Raw genomic sequence first — 19,017 nt, forward strand, 5'->3', positions numbered from 1 at the left:
TATAAACACACAACAAATTAAAGTCTGTAAGAGTCCCATGACTTACCTAGGATCACACTGCTAGTAAGTGATGAGGCTGGATTTAAACTCGGGTCTTCCTCAGGTCTAGAGCCCTATCCACTTGTCTTTCAGCAACCTCCATAATTCTTAATGGGTTAAATGACACAATTCAAAGAATTATCATTTATGGTTCAGTGTCAACTTGGAAGGAGATTTCCGGTGGAGTGACTCAGAGATCTGTGCTTGGCCCTGAACAGTTTAACATTTTTATAAGTGACTTGGACGAAGGCACACACGGCACGTTCATCAACTTTTCAGGTGACAAACCTGGAAGGGATAGATCATCCAGTAGATGACGCAGTCAAGATCTAAAAAGATCTTGAGAATTTATAGCACTGGGCTGAACACAAGATGAAATCCAAAATTCTTACACTTGGCTCAAAAAAACAAATCAGCTCCAGAAGGATAGGGTGGGAGGAGAGACAGACACGGGGTTTCACAGGATTACAAGTTCCACATAAGTCAGCAATGTGACGAAGCGGCCCAAAATGTCCCAGGAGGCACAGCCTCAAGAGAAGCGCAGTGCTCGGGCTCAGGCATCGGCAGCCCCACTGTTCTCTGGCTGGCTCAGAATACGCCTGAAGTACTGTTTTCACTTGTGGTGCCACTGTGTAGGAAGCACCCTGATGAGCTGCAAGGGGTCTAGATGAAGGGAACCAGGATGGGGAGGGCGTTCAGTTCACGTCACAGGAGGACTGGTTTAAGCAACGGAATATTGTGACTGGAGAAGACTCAAGGGGACAAGACAGCTCTCTTCCACCCCGTCACTTGCTCTTGCTTCCGTCGTCTGTATGTGCACATGTGTACGCGTCTTCTCAGAGTCCACTTTGGTGTAATGGGTGTCCACAGCATCCTGTATAGATGACACCCCGTTTTCCTCTTTCCTGGAATTGTTGTTCTTCATGCCTTCAGAATTTTATTCTTGAGCATGTCCCATCCTTCCTTGGCCTGACTGCCTGGTGTACCCAGGAGACCTTGCTTATCCTTTCTTGAACTCTTGGAAAGTTGTTCTCCCAAGTCCAGGGTGCACATCAGACCGTTCTCAGTTTTGCTTTTCTCCCCAAAATTACAAGATTGAACAGTTGTCTCCTTCCAAAGCAGATTCAGAAGGGCATCTATCCTTACTGCTTCTTCTGCTTTTTAAAGTATGAAATTATCATGACATAAGGTCAAGAAATGACAGCTTGGCCAGCTTTTGTAGAAAGCGTGTTCCTACCCATGTCTGGACAACCAGACCCCCATCACCATCTCATGATTCTGTGCCAGGCTTGACATCTATTCCCTGAACTACTCTCATCCATTTCCTTTTTCTGGGCATACTCTGAGGCCTGGGTCCAGGTTTGATTTCTCTCTTAATGCCACCACACCAACAAAACCTACGCTCCCGGAACCGCAGCGCAGCCACGAGTCGTCTCGTGAGGACGACTTTCTTTAGACAAGGTTTTCTGCTGTAGCCCATCTTACCTGTTTGTCACCGTTAGTGTGAGGATGTGTGAGGTGCTAGATTTTATTCACAGATCTTATTTTGGATTTTGCTTTGTAGCTGTTCTCTATGCTATCTCTCATGGGAGACATGCCTAAGTCAATTTTCTTTCTCCCTTTTCAGATGGAGGTCTTTTTGATCAGATTTGCAAGACTGAAGGTAAATCCAGTATTTTTTACTTCACCCAAATAAGCTCATATAGTTTTAATGACAACAATTTAAAAAAATTTGTGTCACATTATCCAGTGCTCATTTATTATCCTGGATCACACTGTAAATGCTATTAGAGCTAAATAAAAATCAACATGATAAGTGTTAGTGCATATATGGATTGGCATACTTCTTGCCATAATTCCACGGATCCCCAGGAGTCCTCAGTCCATAGAATGGCAATTACTGTAAATCACTGTAAATTCATTCTTATCAGTCCTTTTGAGATATGCTTGGCTCGATATTCATTATTCCTATATTTTAAGTGATAATACAGAAATCTGAAACTGCAGATATCATTTTCTCAATGAGCTGTTCCCACCTGCCTTTCTCTTGTATATCTCTTACCTTCAATGGGTAGGGGTGATGAAAACACCACCTTTGCTCTTTAGGCCTTCAGTTTCTCAACGAGACTTCATAATCCTTAGCAATGCTTAATGGATTCATTTTGGCAGTACTGTCAATCAGGCATTCATGCCCTGTTACATGCCACAGCATAGCAGACCTCTTCACTGTTAATGCCAAATGAGCAGAATAACTCTTGACAGGAAGTAAACCATAATGGCTACTTGTTTATACACCTCTGATCCTTACTGGATCCTCCTTCCTACCTGCGTGACCTTGGGAGCATCACTTAGCTTTTCTAGGCCTCGGCTTCCCTGGCTACATAAGGAGGGGATAAGATGAGGTGCCTTCCACTCTAAGACGATGACGTCATGCTCTTTCTCCTGATGTCCCCCAAGGATCCACACCATCACTCAGACTCACAGAGGATGAGAAGCGGTTCTAACATCCAGTTCTCTCTCCTTGGAGAACAGCATCAAGGCCATGTATCACCTGGGTCACAGGTGAGGTTTCTCTGAATACCTTTGCTTCTTGGTTTTTTAAAACAGCCTTTCTTTCCCTTTTTAAAGGCCCATGTCATTCTCCCTGATAATCTGGAAAGTACAGAGGCATTCCTACAGTTGCTTTACTTTCTCTTCTAGGACACAGAACAGACTACTTAGAGCAAAGACGGGAAGGAAAGAGGAAAAGAAAGGAATAAACATTTATACAGTGCCTACTGTGTGCCAGGCACCATGCTAAACACCTCACAAATATTGTCTCACTTGATCTTCACAACTACCCTCGGTTGTAGGTGCTATTATTACTATCCCTATTTTATTTTATTTTATTTTTTTTGGCCACTATCCTTATTTTACAGATGAGGAAACTGAGACACACAGAGGTTAAGCGATTTGCCCAGGGTCGCACAGTAAGCGCCTCGGCCACATCTGAACTCAGGTCTTTTTGACTCAAGGCGTACTGCTTTATTCAGTGTCACTTAGCTGTCCGAAGCAAATACTTACTTGGCCGTGGCAGAAGGACAAACTGTGCATTCTGTGAAAGTCACTGCCAATTTCCTCATGCTCTTCCCAGTCGTTGTCTTTCTTGGTGATGCCTTCTTCCCTTACCCGCCCCAGAATGTGATGCCATGCTACCCAGATTACAATGACTTCTGAACATGTCATTCTCCCATAGTAGATTAAATTTTTCTTAAGGAGAGAGACTATCTAATTTTTCACCATGATATCTCCAGTCCCTAGCCTGTTTCCTTGAATCTTTAGCTTGATATTTCAAATCCTTCATAATCGGGTTCCCAATTGATTTCATATGAATCCCCTTTATGTGTTTTACATTCCAACCAGACTGACTTCTTTATGTCCCATCTCCCATCTCTGAGCCTTTGCCGAGGCTCTCTTCTGGGATCTTCCTGGCTTCAGGGGCTGCATGTCCTGACACCCCTCATATCTTGTATCCCATTGAACCATCAGCCAGGGCCTCCTCTGTGCATAGCAGGTAGACCTGCTCTTTATTGACTGATGTCCTAGTGTTGTTTTCCCAGCAGTCTCAGGGCCGTAGAGGCTGTTTGCCTGTAGTATCTGATGGTTTGACCAGTGCTTGCCATAAATGATCTCCTTTGAGCAACCCTACAAGGCAAGTACCACAGGTGTTCCTGTTGCTATTGTAGAAATGAGGAAACTAGCTCAGACAGATGAAGGACTTGTCCAGGGTCACATAGCTAGTCAGTGGCCCAAGTGGGATTAGAATTCATGGCTTCCTGACTTGGAGTAATAGGAACATAAAAGTAATATTAAATATACTTTTGTAAGAGGTAGAGCATGTACCTGGTCCAGACAAGCAAATAAAAATCTTCTCAACATTAAATTTAATTCTCCAGAAAATGAGGTTTTGATTCAGTTGAAATTGTGGCTTTCCTATTGCCGTGTGACCCTGTGCAAGTCACTCTCTGGGCTTCATTTTCTTTGCCAGTAAAATGGGGATAATATTAGCACCTACCTCATGGTATAGTACCAAGGATTAAGTGATACACACACACACACACACACACACACACACACACACACACACACACACACACACATGCATGCAAAGACTCCTCCCAGATCACTGCTGTGTTGTATCAAAGGGGCTTGCATAGCTCAATGAAACTATGAGCTATGCTGTGTAGGGTTACCCAGGATGGACAGGTCATGGTGGGGAGTTCTGACAAAAGGTGATCCCCTGGAGAAGGAACTAGCAAACCACTCCAGTATCTCTGCTATAAAGAGATGACATTGCAAGATGAGTCTGTCAGCTAGGAAGATGTCCAATATGCTACTGGGGAAGAGTGGAGGACAGCTACAAGCATCTCCAGTACTAATGAAACAGCTGGGCCAAAGCCAAAAGGAAGCTCAGCTGCAGATACATCTGGTGATGAAATGAAAGTCTGATGCCGTGAAGCTCAATATTGCTCAGGAACCAGCAATGCAGTAACATCTATGAACCAAGGTAAGCTGGATGTGATCAAACAAGAGATGGAAAGTTTAAACATTGACATTTTGGGTGTCAGTGAACTTAAATGGATAGAAATGGGTGAATTTAATTCAGGTGATCACTTCATAGACTACTGTGGGCAAGAATCCTTTAGAAGAAATGGAGTAGCCATCATGGTCAATAAAAGAGTGAGGAAAGCAGTACTAGAATATAATCTCAAAAATGACAGAATGATATCTGTTCTAACCCAAGGCAAACCGTTCAACATCAGAGTAATACAAGTCTATGCTCCAAACAATGATGCCAAAGAGGCCAAAGTTATCAGTTTTTTGAACACCTACAATATCTTCTAGAAATAACACCAAAAAAAGATGTCACATTCATCATAGGGAACTGGAATGCTAAACTAGGAAATCAAAAGATAATTGGAATAACATTTGGCCCTGGAGTACAGAATGAAACAGGGAAGAGACTGGCAGAATTTTGCCAAGATAACTTGCTGGTCATAGCAAACACTCTTTCAACAATTCAAAAGGTGACTCTACATACAGACATCACCAGATGGTCAATATATAAATCAGATTGATTATATACTTAAATAAGCAATGCAAAGAAGTAGAAGAAAAAAAACAGAATGGGAAAGATAAGAGATTTCTTTAAAAAAAATCAGAGATATCAAGGGAACGTTTCAGACAAAAATGGTAGTGACCTAACAGAAGCAGAAGAGACTAAGAAGAGGTGGTAAGCATATATAGAAAAACCATACAAGAAAGATCTAACCATCACAGATAAGCATGATAACATGGTTACCGATTTAAGCCACACATCCTGGAGAATGAAGTCAAGCGGGCCTTAGGGAATACTGCTAACAGTAAGGCTGGTGGAGGTGATGAAATTCCAGCTGGGCTATTTAAAACCCTAAAAAATGATGCCATTAAAGTGCTGCACTCAATATGTCAGCAAATTTGGAAAACTCAACACTGGCCATTGAATTGGAAAAGATCAGTTTATGTCCCAATCCTAAAAAAGGGAAATGCCAAGGAATATTCAAATTACTGAACAACTGTACTCATTTCACATGCCAGTAATAATTGCTTAAGATTCTGCAAGCTAGGCTTCAATGATACGGGAACAAAGAATTACTAGAAAAGCAGGCTGGTTTTTGAAGGGGCAGAGGAACTGGAGACCAAATTGCCAATATTTGCTGGATTATAGAGAAAGCAAGGGAGTTTAAAAAAAATCTACTTCTGCTTCATTGACTGAAGCCTTTGACTGTGTGGATCACAACAAATGTGTCAAGTCTTCAAAGAGATGGGAGTACCACATCATCTGACTTGTCTCCTGGGGAGCCTGTATGTGGGTCAAAGAGCAACCATTAGAACCAAACATGGAACAACTGACTGGTTTAAGATTGGAAATGGAGTACAACAAGGCTGTATATTGTCACCTTATTCATTTCACTTAAATGCAGAGTGCATCAAGTGCAATGCCACTCTGAGTGAATCAAAAGCCAGAATTAAGATTGCCAGGAAACAGAAAGCCGACTAAAGTACGTGGGAGCTGGGAGGGTCACCCACCATTTGAGCATACTAAGTGGGCAGCTAGTTGGCCAGACTCAGAATCAAGAAGACCAGAGTTCAAACCCTTAGGCAATAACTAACTCTGTGACACCGGGCAGATCATTAACCTCTCACAGCCCATTTCCTCATCTATTCAATGGGGCTAGTAGCAACTACCTCACAGGGTTTTTGTGAAGATCAAATGAGATAATGTCTGTAAAGGGTTAAACCTGTAAGGCAGGAAAGAAGGCAAAGAAGGAGGAGATGGAACAAAATGAATATAAGAAAAGGAGGAAAGGAGGGATGGTAAGGAAAAGAACAAGAGGGAAAATGATCAGAAGGGACAGGGGAGGGGAAGCAAGAAAAAAAGGGAAGGGACAAAGTAAGAAGATAAGAGAGGGAAGGAGGAGGGAGAGGGAGAGACCAGGGCCAGGGGAGATAAAGCACATGGGGTGGAGAAGTTAGTCTTTCTGTTCACTCTAGGTGGTCTGGCCTTGGGGCTGATGAGGAAAAAAGGCAAGTGGACAGCAGCTCATTAATGTCTGAACAGACCTGGGCTGAGTGGTGACTGGAGTGGGAGCTGCTGACCCAGGCGCATGTCTGTCAGAAACAGGCCTAGATCTGAGGGGAGGGGCAGGATGAGTGCTTTCCCATTCAGCACTGGGGGTGGGGGCGGGACACTCTCTGGGGCGATGTTCACGGGAAGAAAGGCCGACACCAATACGGCACCGTTTCAAACTGGCTGAGGTAAGCTGAAGCTATTGGTTTAGAGAAGAAGCCTTAGGAAAGAGAGACTCCTCCTTTCTCCAAGAAGACAAGCCACGCTCAAACAACTAGAATAAGCATCACTGAAGCAAGGATGATGTCATCTTGGTCTGTTATCTCCTGAACAGTAAGTACTCTGCACACAGCACCTGATGACAGAGCCTCTGTGAAAAAAAGCTTCTAATTTTTGGAGAAAAGGCAGATGAGGAGGAGCTGCTGCTCCCAGAGGCACAGCCACAGTCTTAACTGAGGAGACAGTATTTTTCAGCTGTGCTTTTGAATGGCCTGCTGGTCTGGCTGTAACTTCAGATGACTTTTCCAAATTAGATACTAATCCTGCAGCCACAGATGGTGATTACAAAACAGCACTGTGGAAACTCTAGCAGCTCTTAGGGAGGGATGGACCACCATTTACCCAGCATCTCCCTCTGTTCACCAAGATGGGACTGCAAACAGTATTGCCCCACTGATACAAGTCTGCGTAAGGGTGGGCCCAACAACTCTGTTCAGATTCTAGAGTAGTGGCGCCATACTCCAAGAGAAATGAGCCTATTAATCATGCATAAAGATCCTTCCTGGCTGCATACCAACTTAGAAAATCATAAATGAACACTATCTACACTCCATTGTATTTTTATTTTGTTAAATATTTCCCAACGACATTTAATCATTTAAATCTGGTTTGGCTGCACTCTTCACTGGTCCACAGGCTCTACATCTGACTCCTCTGCTCCAGGCAGCGCCTCTTAAACTGTGGGACAGGACCCCATATGGGGTCATGAAAAATTTGGCAACCGTAAAAGGTTTCTGAACACGCAACGACCAAAAATTAATTAAAAATCAAACGTGCAATGAATCTGAGGTGTTTCTGGCAGTACTTGCCTGTACTGCATTGGGCAACTTCACTGCCACCTTGGTTCTAAACACAAAGTGAGCCCACTGTGCACTGCACATGCCCTCAGGCCATGTAACCAGAGGGAATACTGCAAAAGGTGAAAAGGGGTCATGACTGGAAAACGCTGAAGAAGTCCTACTCTAGAGCACCCTTGACCATATGGCATCTCAGAGGTGGAAAGGATGTGCAGGTCATCTAGGGCAACCATCACCTGAAAAAGAAACCTTTCAAAAACACTCCTGATAAGTGCTCATCCAGCTTCTCCTTGAAGACCTCTAGTGATGGAGGGCTCACTACCTGTAAAAGCTGCCCAGCCTCCTTTCGGATAGTGTGGATTGTGAAGAAGCTTTTCCTTATGTCAAATATAAATGTCTCTATGCAACTTCTCACTGTTCCCAGTTCTGTTCTCTGGGCAAAGGAGAATAAATGCAATCTCTCTCCTGAGTAGTACTCCTTCAAATAACTGAAGACAGCTATTACTCACATTCCCCTAAGCCTTCTGTTCCCCAATATGAAAACACCTAGCTTCTTCAACTGATCCTTCTATGAAATGGTCACCAATCTCCACCCCTCTTCCAATCCTAGTTGGCCTCTGTGGATATGCCCAATTTGTCAATGGACTTCCTAAAATGTAGCAGCCCAAACTGGATAATCCAGATACAGTCTGACAAAGGCAGAGGGCAGTGGGGTTAGAATCACCCTAGTCCTCACCCTAGTCCTTTCTTAATACAGCCTAAGGACACCTAAGTTTTATAGGTAGGGAGACAAGTCACACTGTGAACTCAGACTGAGCTCAAGGTCTACTCAGACTCCTAGATCCTTTTCACACAAACTGTTTTTTAGCCATGCTCTCCCCATCCTGTACTTAGGCAGCTGTTTTTTGGGTTGTTGGTTTTTTTTTTTCACTTAACAGTATTTTATTTTTTCCAATTACATGTAAAGATAGTTTTCAACATTCACTTTTATAATATTTTGAGTTCCAAATCTTTTTCTCCTTCCCTCCCTTCCCCCCTCCCCAAGATGGCATGCAATTGTTACAGGCTACACATGTACAATCATATTAAACATATTTCCACATTAGTGATATTGTGAAAGAAGAATCAGAACAAAAGGGAAAAACCACAAGAAAGATACAAAAACAAAAACAAAAAAAAGAGAGAGAAAAAATAACATGCCTTGATCTGCATTCAGACTCCATACTTCTTTCTCTGGATGTGGATAACATTTTCCATCATGAGTCTTTTGGATTTGTCTGAGATCACTGCATTGCTGAGAAGAACTAAGTCTTCCAAAGTTGGTCATTGTATAGTGTTGCTGTTACTATGTACAATGTTCTTCTGGTTCTGCTCACTTGACTCAGCATCAGTTCATGTAAATCTTTCTAGGTTTTTCTGAAATCCGCCTGCTCATCATTTCTTATAGAACAATAATATTCCATTGCATTCATATACCACAACTTGATTCCCCAGTTTATGGGCATCCCCTCAATTTCCAATTCTTTGTCATCACAAAAAAGAGCTTTTCCCTTTTTTATCATCTCTTTGGGATACAGACTTAACAGTGGTATTGCTGGATCAAAGGGTATGCACAGTTTTATAGCTGTTTGGGCATAGTTCCAAACTGCTCTCCGCAATGGTCAGATCAGTTCACAACTCCACCAACAATGTATTAGTGTTCCAATTTTCCCACATCTTTTCCAACATTTATCATTTTCCTGTCTTGTCATGTTAGCCAATCTGATAGGTGTGATGTGGTACCTCAGAGTTGTTTTGATTTGCATTTCTCTAATCAATAGTGATTTAGAGCATTTTTTATATGACTATAGATAGCTTTAATTTCTTCCTCTGAAAACTGCCCGTTCATATCCTTTGACCATTTATCAATTGAAGAATGACGTGTATTCTTATAAATTTGACTCAGTTCTTGATGTATTTCAGAAATGAGGCCTTTATCAGAGATACTAGCTATAAAAATTGTTTCCCAGCTTTCTGCTTCCCTTCTAATCTTGGTTGCATTGGCTTTGTTTATGCAAAACCCTTTTAATCTAATGTAACCAAAATTATCCATTTTGCATTTCATAATGTTCTCTCTGTCTTGTTTGGTCATACATTCTTCCCTTCTCCATAGATCTGACAGGTAAACTATGCCTTGCTCTCCTAATTTGCTTATAGTCTCACCTTTTTTGTCTAAATCACGTAACCATTTTGACGGTATCTTGCTATATGGTGTAAGATGTTGGTCTATGAGCTGTTTTTGTGACTCTAACATCTTTATATTTATTCACACAAGCCACGGGCCTGCGATTAAGGTCACCTGAAGATCAGTCCTGGAAAGCACCTGGTCTCCTCAAAGTCAAGGCTGTGAGGGGCTGGAAACAACATTATGTTATAGAGTATAGCAGGAGTTTTCACCCTGGGGACCTCAGAGTCACTGCACGGGCTATCCCAGACCCCCAATCTCTAAAAGCTACAAAATAGCACCAACTATCTCATTAAATGATGGTATGATAAATCATCACATATACCTTCGATAGACTGAATGTTTGATATATATATATATACACATATTACATATAGTATATATAAGCTACCATTATTTTTCAAATGTATGTAGATTCTGTTATTTAAAAAAACCCAAATTTAAAAAGTCTTGCTGAATTCACATTAGTTTTATAAGCTAGGAAGAGGATTTCTTATCTGGCATAACAGGGACAGTGGAAAGACTGCTAGTTTTGGAATTAGGAGGCCTGGCCTTAGAAACTCACCAGCTAAAAGACCAAGGGTAAGTCACAGGACCGTTTCAGTTTCTTCATCTATAAAATGGGAATACTCACTCAAGTTTTTCCTAGAAAATCCCTCCTATTTCCAGAGTGCTTCCCAGCTCCAATGAGCTCTCTAAGCAGTTTAATATTCATTTGATGGGAATGCCAGTTCTCCTGCCTAGAAGCTCTTTAGTGCTTTAGAGAAAGTGCCTTCTTCACAGCAGGTCAATGTCTTGTTCCCTGAGGGCAGGAATAAGCCTTCCCCATCACTGTATGCCTCGAGGGCCTGATCTAATAGGCCTGCATAGAAGCGACAGATACTTGACAGATTTATAAAATAAATGTTTAGATGAGAAGATGAATTAAGACACTCATGTCCTAGAAAACTTGCATATGTGAGTCTGAAGGTATAAGCTGAAGAAAAAGGCAATCACTTCCCGGATCACAGAATTTTTCTGGAGAAGAGATCTTGAGTTCTAGTCTAACTGCCTGGTTTGACAAGGGTCAAACTTGAGGGCCGGGGAGGTGAGATACCTTTTTGATGTCACACGGGTAGTGCACAGCAGAGTTCTAATTCAAACCCAAGTCTTCTGACTGCAAATCTAGTGCTCTCTCCATTCCGTGCTGCCTCCCAAATCTGGACAAGATCCTTTAGGCCTGGCTTGCGATACTCTACCTTCTCCACGTCTGTTTGTCGAAACTAACACTGAGAGTGAGATTATACGTGGCAGACATTTTTCAAAGGACTGGGAGCAGGCATTCACTTGTTTTTGTCACAATCCCAGGACCTAGCACTGCATCCTACACATTAACTGTTAAATTCAACTGAATCCTCCCCCCCTCCGCCCCAAATGAATTCATTGAAGGGGCAGTGGAAAGCGCAGGCCACGGAGGGAACGCAGGGCTCTTCACTGGAGATCGAGGCTTCTGGCTCTGTCACTGTTCAGGCACAATCTTCCAAACCAACTAAGAAGGGACTTACTGAGAGTCACATATAAGAGGCTGGACTGAATGGCTTCTCAGGTCCCTTCCTGCTCTGTGACCCCATGGCAGTACTGGGGAAAGATCCACAGCCTCCCAGTACTCTGAGGCAGATGGTCTAGTCTCCTAATGGCACCTGGAGGATGCTGCTAAGAGTAACTTCACAAATCAAATCAGACCTAGTACCTCAGTTAAATGATGGGTGCAAAGGTCAGGAGAAACCTACTCATTCATGGGAATCTGAGATTTCTTGATTTGTCTCTTCTCATATCTCTGGTCTAGGCAGTTACCAAGTCCTGAGGACTCCAATCAATCAGTTCACTGATCAATCAACAAGCACTGACTGAGGGCCTCCCACCTGCCAGACACCATGCACGGTGCTGTGGATACAAAGCCAAACACGAAGTGGCCCTACCCACACAGACCCTCTACTCTGCCAGAGGAGAAAACTGAGCACCTATGTTCACACTGCACACAGCACAGCATCCCTTCACCTGTCCCTCTGCCCTAGTCACAGCCTAGTAGAACCCTGTGAGACAGCTCTTTCCTGCCCCCACTCAGTCTATCCTTGCCCAATCTGTTCCTCACACTCGGAGAGACCATCTTTCTTAGGGAGAGCTCTGCTCATATCACTCCCCTTCTCAAAGATCTCCGGCTTCCACAGTGATGACTAAATAAAGTTCATTCCCCTCTCCCTGGCATTCTAGGCTTTCTACAACTTGGCCCCACCTCATCTTTCTCTTCAAGTACTTCATGCCTGGTATCCTCTTCTCCAAAAATGCCCCAGTCCAGGTAGTGCCTAGGATGCTTCCCTTTTCTTGTTTTGTGATTTCCCTCCCTTCCATTAATGCCTGGCTCCAAAGCTCCCCTTTCCAGGAGGCCTCTCCCCCTCCCCAATTGTGAACAGAGCTCAGCTAACTTTTTGTTAGCTTCTAAGCCTCTCACCGCATATCACTGCCTATCACAGTTGGACCCACCTGATTATGCCCACGTTAAGTGTGTTGGACGTGATGATTTTTGAGGCTCCTTCCAGCTCATAATCACAGGATTCTAAGAACGGCAGCTTTTGTCAGGAGCATGGGCCCCAGGGAAACACCTCAACACCATACCGTTGAGTTTTTCTGTTTCCCTGGGCAATGGGCCCAGTGCAGAGAGCAAGTAGGCATTCCCTTGGAGCCCAGCCAAATTAAGCAAGTTTGGCTGCCTTTTCAAGAAGGCACAGAGGAGATCAGAGAGGACGAAGGAGCAAAAAGAGGATGTACACCTCCACTGACCAAGCATAAAATTCTCCCACTTTGCCTTGTGTTATGGGAATTCACAATACCTCAGGAGCTTCAAGGACTCTGATAAGTGACCATATAGCCTTTGCTCAAAGACTTCCACGAGGGTCTGCAAGGACTAATGTTCCAGAAATGACAAGCAAAGAGATATCAGTGGGGTAAGTAAGGTACTTCCTAATAGGCACAGCTGTCCCCAAGGTGCTTTGTTGACAAGGTGGAGCATGTGAAGAGTCTAGGATGCCCAGTGGGCAAGAGGGTGAGCAGGAGGCCTGGAAACCATGTCATATGAGGACTGCTTGAAGGAAAGGGACTTTGGATGAGTCTTAGGAGTGAAGTGACCTTCAAAGAGCTACAGGTGACAGATTCTCAGCAGTCATCTCATAGACCTCAACTCCTCCCCACTCTGCTCATTTTGGTATGGAAAGGGAAGACTTACTCTGCCTAGTTCTAGAGGAGGGAGTGAGGGGTTCCTCCCAGGCGGGATAACAACTTGTTAAGGATGGTACAGATGCGATTCCTGCTTTTAGCAGTGTCTGGACCTGATGATGTTGAAAGTGCCTTTCACCTACAGAATTCTAGGAGCCTTGGGATTTTCCTAGTTTACTTCATGCTGGTTGTCCAGCTTATATGATGCGACCCAACTAATTGCTATGACCCATACAGCTTGACTCTGTCTTTCTTTCTGATACATTCAAAAATATTTTAAACGTGGTTGGTATGTGCCAGGCACTGTGCTACGCACTGAGGATGCAAGTGAGGCAGTCCCTGCCCTCAAGGAGCTTATGTTCTAATGGCATAATACGAAGAAGCAAGGGACTCTTGGCTTCCCTTTGATCTACAGGGCTAGGCCAAACCTGGATCCCATGTTCCCTCTGACCCACAGGAATAGACCAACAAACATTGTTCCAAGTTTCCCTCTAATACACAACGGCCTGGACCAAATATATCTTCTGCCTTCTCTCTCGGGTGTAAGACAGAGCCACACGATCCTTCTTTCTTGGCTCCCCCTCAGAATGCCAGATCAAAGGAGTTTCCCACCTTCCCTGTGGCCCATTGAACGTCAGAAAATGTAACTCGTGGTTTCTTTTGACTTACGTCTCTCCGGGGAAACGTGCTCAGCAACTTGAACTCATCCCAGGGAAAGCCTTTGGAGGCCACGAAGTCGAAGACAACTCGTAGCTGGCTGCTGGCCAGGAAGCGCCGCTCCAGAAACTCCCCACTGGGCGTTCGGATCCGGAGTTTGCTCACAGGCTCCGTGCTCTCTTCTTTGGGCTCTGGAGGCAAAGACTGCTCCAAGGATAGCCGGATGGCCTGAGAGATGCAAAAGGGAGGAATGTGACTTCAGCAATAATAGGGAATCCTAGCAGCAGCAGCTGCTACCATTCAAGGCTCCAAAACACTTGTACCTCAGGACAGCCTGGAAGTCAGTGATAACAGGATTTTATCCCTATAACTCAGAGCTGGAGTGGCTTGGCCATGGTCACACTTAGGAAATAACGGAATCAGGACTTGAACTGGGACCTCCTCCCTTGGAACTGAGGGCACTCCCCACCACATCAAGGATGGGGGTTAAAAAGGAAGCAACTTATTTCCATTCTTTCTAGACTGTCAACAGTCCTGATCATGAGCTAGGTCTTGTGCCTGGACTATGGAACCATGTATTTTTCATTTCTTAATATTAGCCTACAAGACAACTAATTAAAATAAATCCCACCTTTATGACACATATTATTAAAGCGGTTGTTAACTGCATGGAGGGGATAGATAATTTAATTGTTTGACTGAAGGGCTTAGATATTTTTGATTGAGGGGATAGTCATCAAATACTCAGACCCTTCCCTTTCCCAGTCACATTTAAGTTGTTAGGAACATTTACAAATATGTATAGCTGGAAACTTCACTTTCTACGGGTAGAAAAACCCAAGTAGTTTAATAATGTCCACCAACAATCACATAGCAAAGTAGAATTAAAATAAACAAAACAGATATCAGGTATGTGCCCAAAGAGAAATCCTTAGGAAAGCACTGTATTGGACTGGGAGTCAAGAAACACGGAATTTTTATAATGTCTGAAAAGACCTGAGATTTTAGAGTGCCAGAGCGAGAAGGGATCTCAGCATCCAGGATTAAAGCTGGGGAAAACCTCCAAAGGCTTGGGAAAGAAAAGGTCTCTCTCAGATTGCTGTTTTTATCACTGCTGCTAACTGAAGGCACGGCCTTCAGGAAAGAAGTGTGGATCTGGAAACTCTAACAGCTGTTTAGAAGGTGTTGAGTGAAAAAAAGGACATGGATTTCTGGACCAAAGCTAAGAATGTAAGAATGAGAGAATCCTGGCTAGGGATGGCATAAACGCAATGAAGGTGGGAGCTTGTCAGAATGTAACTGGGTGAACTTGCATGCCTAATCCAAATTGCTTTAAGTTAAAGAGTAATGAGCCCACCTGTGATTACCAGGCTAGATATTAAGAGAGTGAATATGAGAGGAGACAGAATTCAAGAGAAGAGCTGGCAATAAAACTCATGACTTCATATGTCTATACCTAAACGTCTCAACTACAGGTGACCAGGAAGGTAAAATAAAAGCTCCTAAACCGAGGAGGGGCATTAGACCCTCTAGATATCTTGGAGACTTGGGCTCATACCCATAAGAGAAAGAGGACTGGAATGGCAAACCTTACTCAAAAGTAACAGGACAGGTCAAATGTGGGACCAAGAGACATTGTAACTTCTGCTATTTTTACATTGCTTCCATTTCCAAATGTATCTCTCTTCCTTCCCTACCCAAAGAGCCATCTTTTGAAACAGAGGGTTTTTTAAATGAAGAAAAATGAAGTTCAGCAAAACCAACTAATACGTCAACTGGCAAGATACCAGACACTCCATATTATCCGCCACTTTTTTTCGACTTTCCTCGAGGGCCAAGCGTCTCAGGAATCACAATTATATAACATTCAGGCTCCTTCTTTTTCCCTTTCTGTTGCTGTTCCTTATATTTACACAGTTGAAGTCACACACATCAACTTTTTGGTTTTGTTTGCTTCAATCTGCATCCATTCACCCATCTTCTCACACTTCTCTGAATTCTTCATACTTACAATTTCTTATAGCCCTTTGATTCTGTTTCAAGGGCTTTTGTAAATAGAATGCAAACAGTCCCTGACTTCAATGAGCTTGCATTCTGCCACCAACTGTGGTACAAGACAGAAACAATTCCTATCAGCAGGAATGCCCCTAATGGGAAGCATTAGCTTCCCAATGCCACAGCTGGAGGGCTCTGCTCAGCACTCAGGGCCCATTTTAGGAAAGTTATTGAGAGCCTGGAGAACATTCATGGATGGAGAAGGGTGTCAAGATCCTGCCCCTATGAGACCTGGATGAGGAAGTCAGGGAAGTTTATCTGGAAGATGGAAAGACTTTGGGGTCTAAGCCTTAGATCCCAAATCCCTGAGACTCAAAGGGACAAGGATGAGGACAGGGCAGCTACAGTCAAGTATCAAAGAGCTGTCAAACGGAAAAGGGACTAGTTTGTGTCATTTGGCCTCAGAAGCTATAACCATTTAGTCCTGAAATCAGGAAAAAGTCCTAACTATCCAAAACTGGAATGGCTGGCCCCAGGAGGGAGGGAATTTCCAGTCACTAGAGATCTTCAAGAGAAAGGGTAGAAGACCATCTGTCAGTCAGTCAACAAGCATTTATTGTCTACAATGTGCCAACACATACATAGATGCATATTTATATATGTGATAAATGATAAAACAAGATGTGTGTGTGTGTGTGTGTGTGTGTGTGTAAAATAAACTGGAGATAACTTCAGTGGGAAGGCCTTGGGGAACAGGGGTAAGGAAGGGGAGGTGAGAGGGTGGCTGGTGGAGGATGAGACTTTGAAAAGCCTATTTTGAGCTGAGTCTTGAAGGAAGCCAGAGAAGCCAGGAAGTGGAAATGAGGAGGGAGGGCATTCTGGGCATGAGGGCATCCAGAGAAAAGGCCTGGAGTCAGGAGGTGGAGGGTCTTGTGTGAGGAGCAGCACAAAGGCCAGTGTAGCTAGACTATAGAGTGAGTGGAAGGCACTCTTTTTTTTTGGTGAGGCAATTGGGGTTAAGTGACTTGCCCAGGGTCACACAGCTAGTAAGTGTCAAGTGTCTGAGGCGGGATTTGAACTCAGGTCCTTCTGACTCCAAGGCCAGAGCTCTATCCACTGTGCCACCTCGCTGCCCCTGGAAGACACTCTTACAGCAACGTGCAAAAGCCCTGAAAAGGCAGGAAAGGGCTGGGCTATGAAGGGCTTTAACAGCTGAAAAGATCATTTTATATTTGATCCCAGAAGTAACAGGGAGCGACTACATCGCATAGGTATGTTCCAGTGTGGGTCACACTATATAGAACCTGAAGTTCCTTCAGGTGATCCTGTCAAACATGTCACACATGAATGGAATCTTTGAACAGGGAACTTCAGGGCTGGGAGGGGCCTGAGAGATCACCTATTTCTCCCATTGCAGCCCCTGCAGGTGCAGGCAGGTGCTGCAGGGCACACCCTTGTGGTTGGGCTCCTGTTTGGGTCCAGCTCCACAGTGCCCTTTGCGTAGCTGGTCTGGTCTCTTCATCAGACCCTCTCTGTTACTGTTCGGGCCCCTCTACCCATCTTCCTCCAGCACCATCCTGTCTGCTCTCCTTTCTGTTCTGACATTTCTCTCCCAAGTATCACACTGTTTGCCAGCCCTAGCCCCTTATACTCTAGCAGAGTGAACTGGGGGAGCTCAGGAGCCCCTCCTTTTGTTCAGGGAAGGCCCAGTCCGGGCTGCATCAGGCTCCCAGGGTTTGCAGCACAGGCAGATTACAGTTGTAATCCAGCCCCCGACACGGGTGAAGGATGGCTAAGGGAGCATACTCCAGTCAGAATAACCAACGATGGGCTTTACAAAAGGAGGACACGAGCCCAGGGATGGATCAAGAGATTATTTCGAAGGCTGTCCAGACACAAAGCCCTTCTATAGCATGTACTGTAGCACAACGGCTGCTTCCAGGAGGCCCGATGGCACCCAAAGGCCAGGGAGCCACTGCTGTTTGGCAGAGCAAACACTTAATTTGCAACGTGAAGAGAAGACTTGGAATCAGAAGAATCATTCTGTACGTGATTCGCATTTTCTTATAAGACAAGGTGAATTCTCATAGTGGAAGGTAAGCTACTTTCTTATATCCCCAGTGCTTGGCACATAATAGGAACTACATATATACTTGTTGGCAAATCGGTTGGTAAGTGATCTCAGAAGACAAACAAGTCAGTAATATTGAGGGTGGCCAACTCCCCTTCAACATAAAAACTATTTTGGGCCTGATTTAGGGGGTGCCCAAAATACCTCCAAGTGGCTATGTCTGAGGAAAAAGACAGTGAGCCCAGGGACAACGGGAAGTGAGACCAGACAAGGAGAGCCTGAACTAAAGAGTAGGCCCAGCTTTCCAACTGCTCCAAAGAGGAGGGTGGAGGCCCCCTCCTGTGCTCTGACCCTCCTGATTCCCCAAGGAGGACCATACAGCCTGGGATACCTACCTCCCGTTCCTCTTCCTGTTCTTTCCGCATCTGCTCCAAACGGGACTGTTCGGCGACTTCTCTCTCATGGGCTTCCCTCTGTTAGGAAAAGAAACGTGGTATTATAAAACTCCCTGTGGCCCCAGCAGCAGGAACACTGGCTCTGGGGTGGAAATGGGGCCGAGGCCAACCTGTGCTGAAAGGCCTTCAATGCCTCCCTGGGGCCCCAGTAGCCCAGGGTCCTTTCCCTCACTTCCTGTATTCTAGGCTCCAGCCACTGTGAGAGGGACACCAGGGACTTCCTGCCTCTCTACCTTTAACTCCTAGTAGATTTCCTTTGTCTTCCTTGTTTCATGATGACCAGGGATTGTGACTCTAGTGTTGAAAGGGGCCCAAGAGGTCATCTAGCCTAAACCCTCACTTGACAGATCAGGGCACAGAGGCCCAGCGGGAGAAGGGGCTTGCCCAAGGTCATGAAATCTCTGACCTGGATCACCTCCAATCTCCAGAGCCACGTCAGAGCCTAGCAGCAGCTCCACATGGTCTCTGGGCCCCAGTGACCTCTTCACACCTTGTCCCCTTGTCTTGACCTATTCTAGGTCCTGAGAATCTCAGGACAGATCTCACAGGATAGAACTTTATCCTCTCTACGCCCCAACTTCCCTGTCTATTCAATGGGGACA

The 19,017-nt window shown here is 44.5% G+C and overlaps 1 protein-coding gene across 2 annotated transcripts in view; it reads right to left on the reverse strand.

Annotated features, from left to right (window-relative positions):
• Positions 1-19,017, reverse strand: part of FAF1 (Fas associated factor 1) — a 415,784-nt gene that overhangs the window by 33,590 nt on the left and 363,177 nt on the right. For both annotated transcript variants that reach the window (XM_020987731.2, XM_020987730.2), the window contains exons 17-18: positions 18,356-18,433; positions 13,907-14,122 (exon numbers count right to left, since the gene is read on the reverse strand). In XM_020987731.2, coding sequence (XP_020843390.1) covers positions 13,907-14,122; positions 18,356-18,433 — 294 coding nt within the window. The remainder of the gene's footprint in view (positions 1-13,906; positions 14,123-18,355; positions 18,434-19,017) is intronic.

The sequence above is a fragment of the Phascolarctos cinereus genome, unplaced genomic scaffold (assembly GCF_003287225.1).
Source record: "Phascolarctos cinereus isolate Bilbo 61053 unplaced genomic scaffold, phaCin_HiC Scaffold_5;HRSCAF=322, whole genome shotgun sequence".
NCBI lineage: Eukaryota > Metazoa > Chordata > Mammalia > Diprotodontia > Phascolarctidae > Phascolarctos > Phascolarctos cinereus.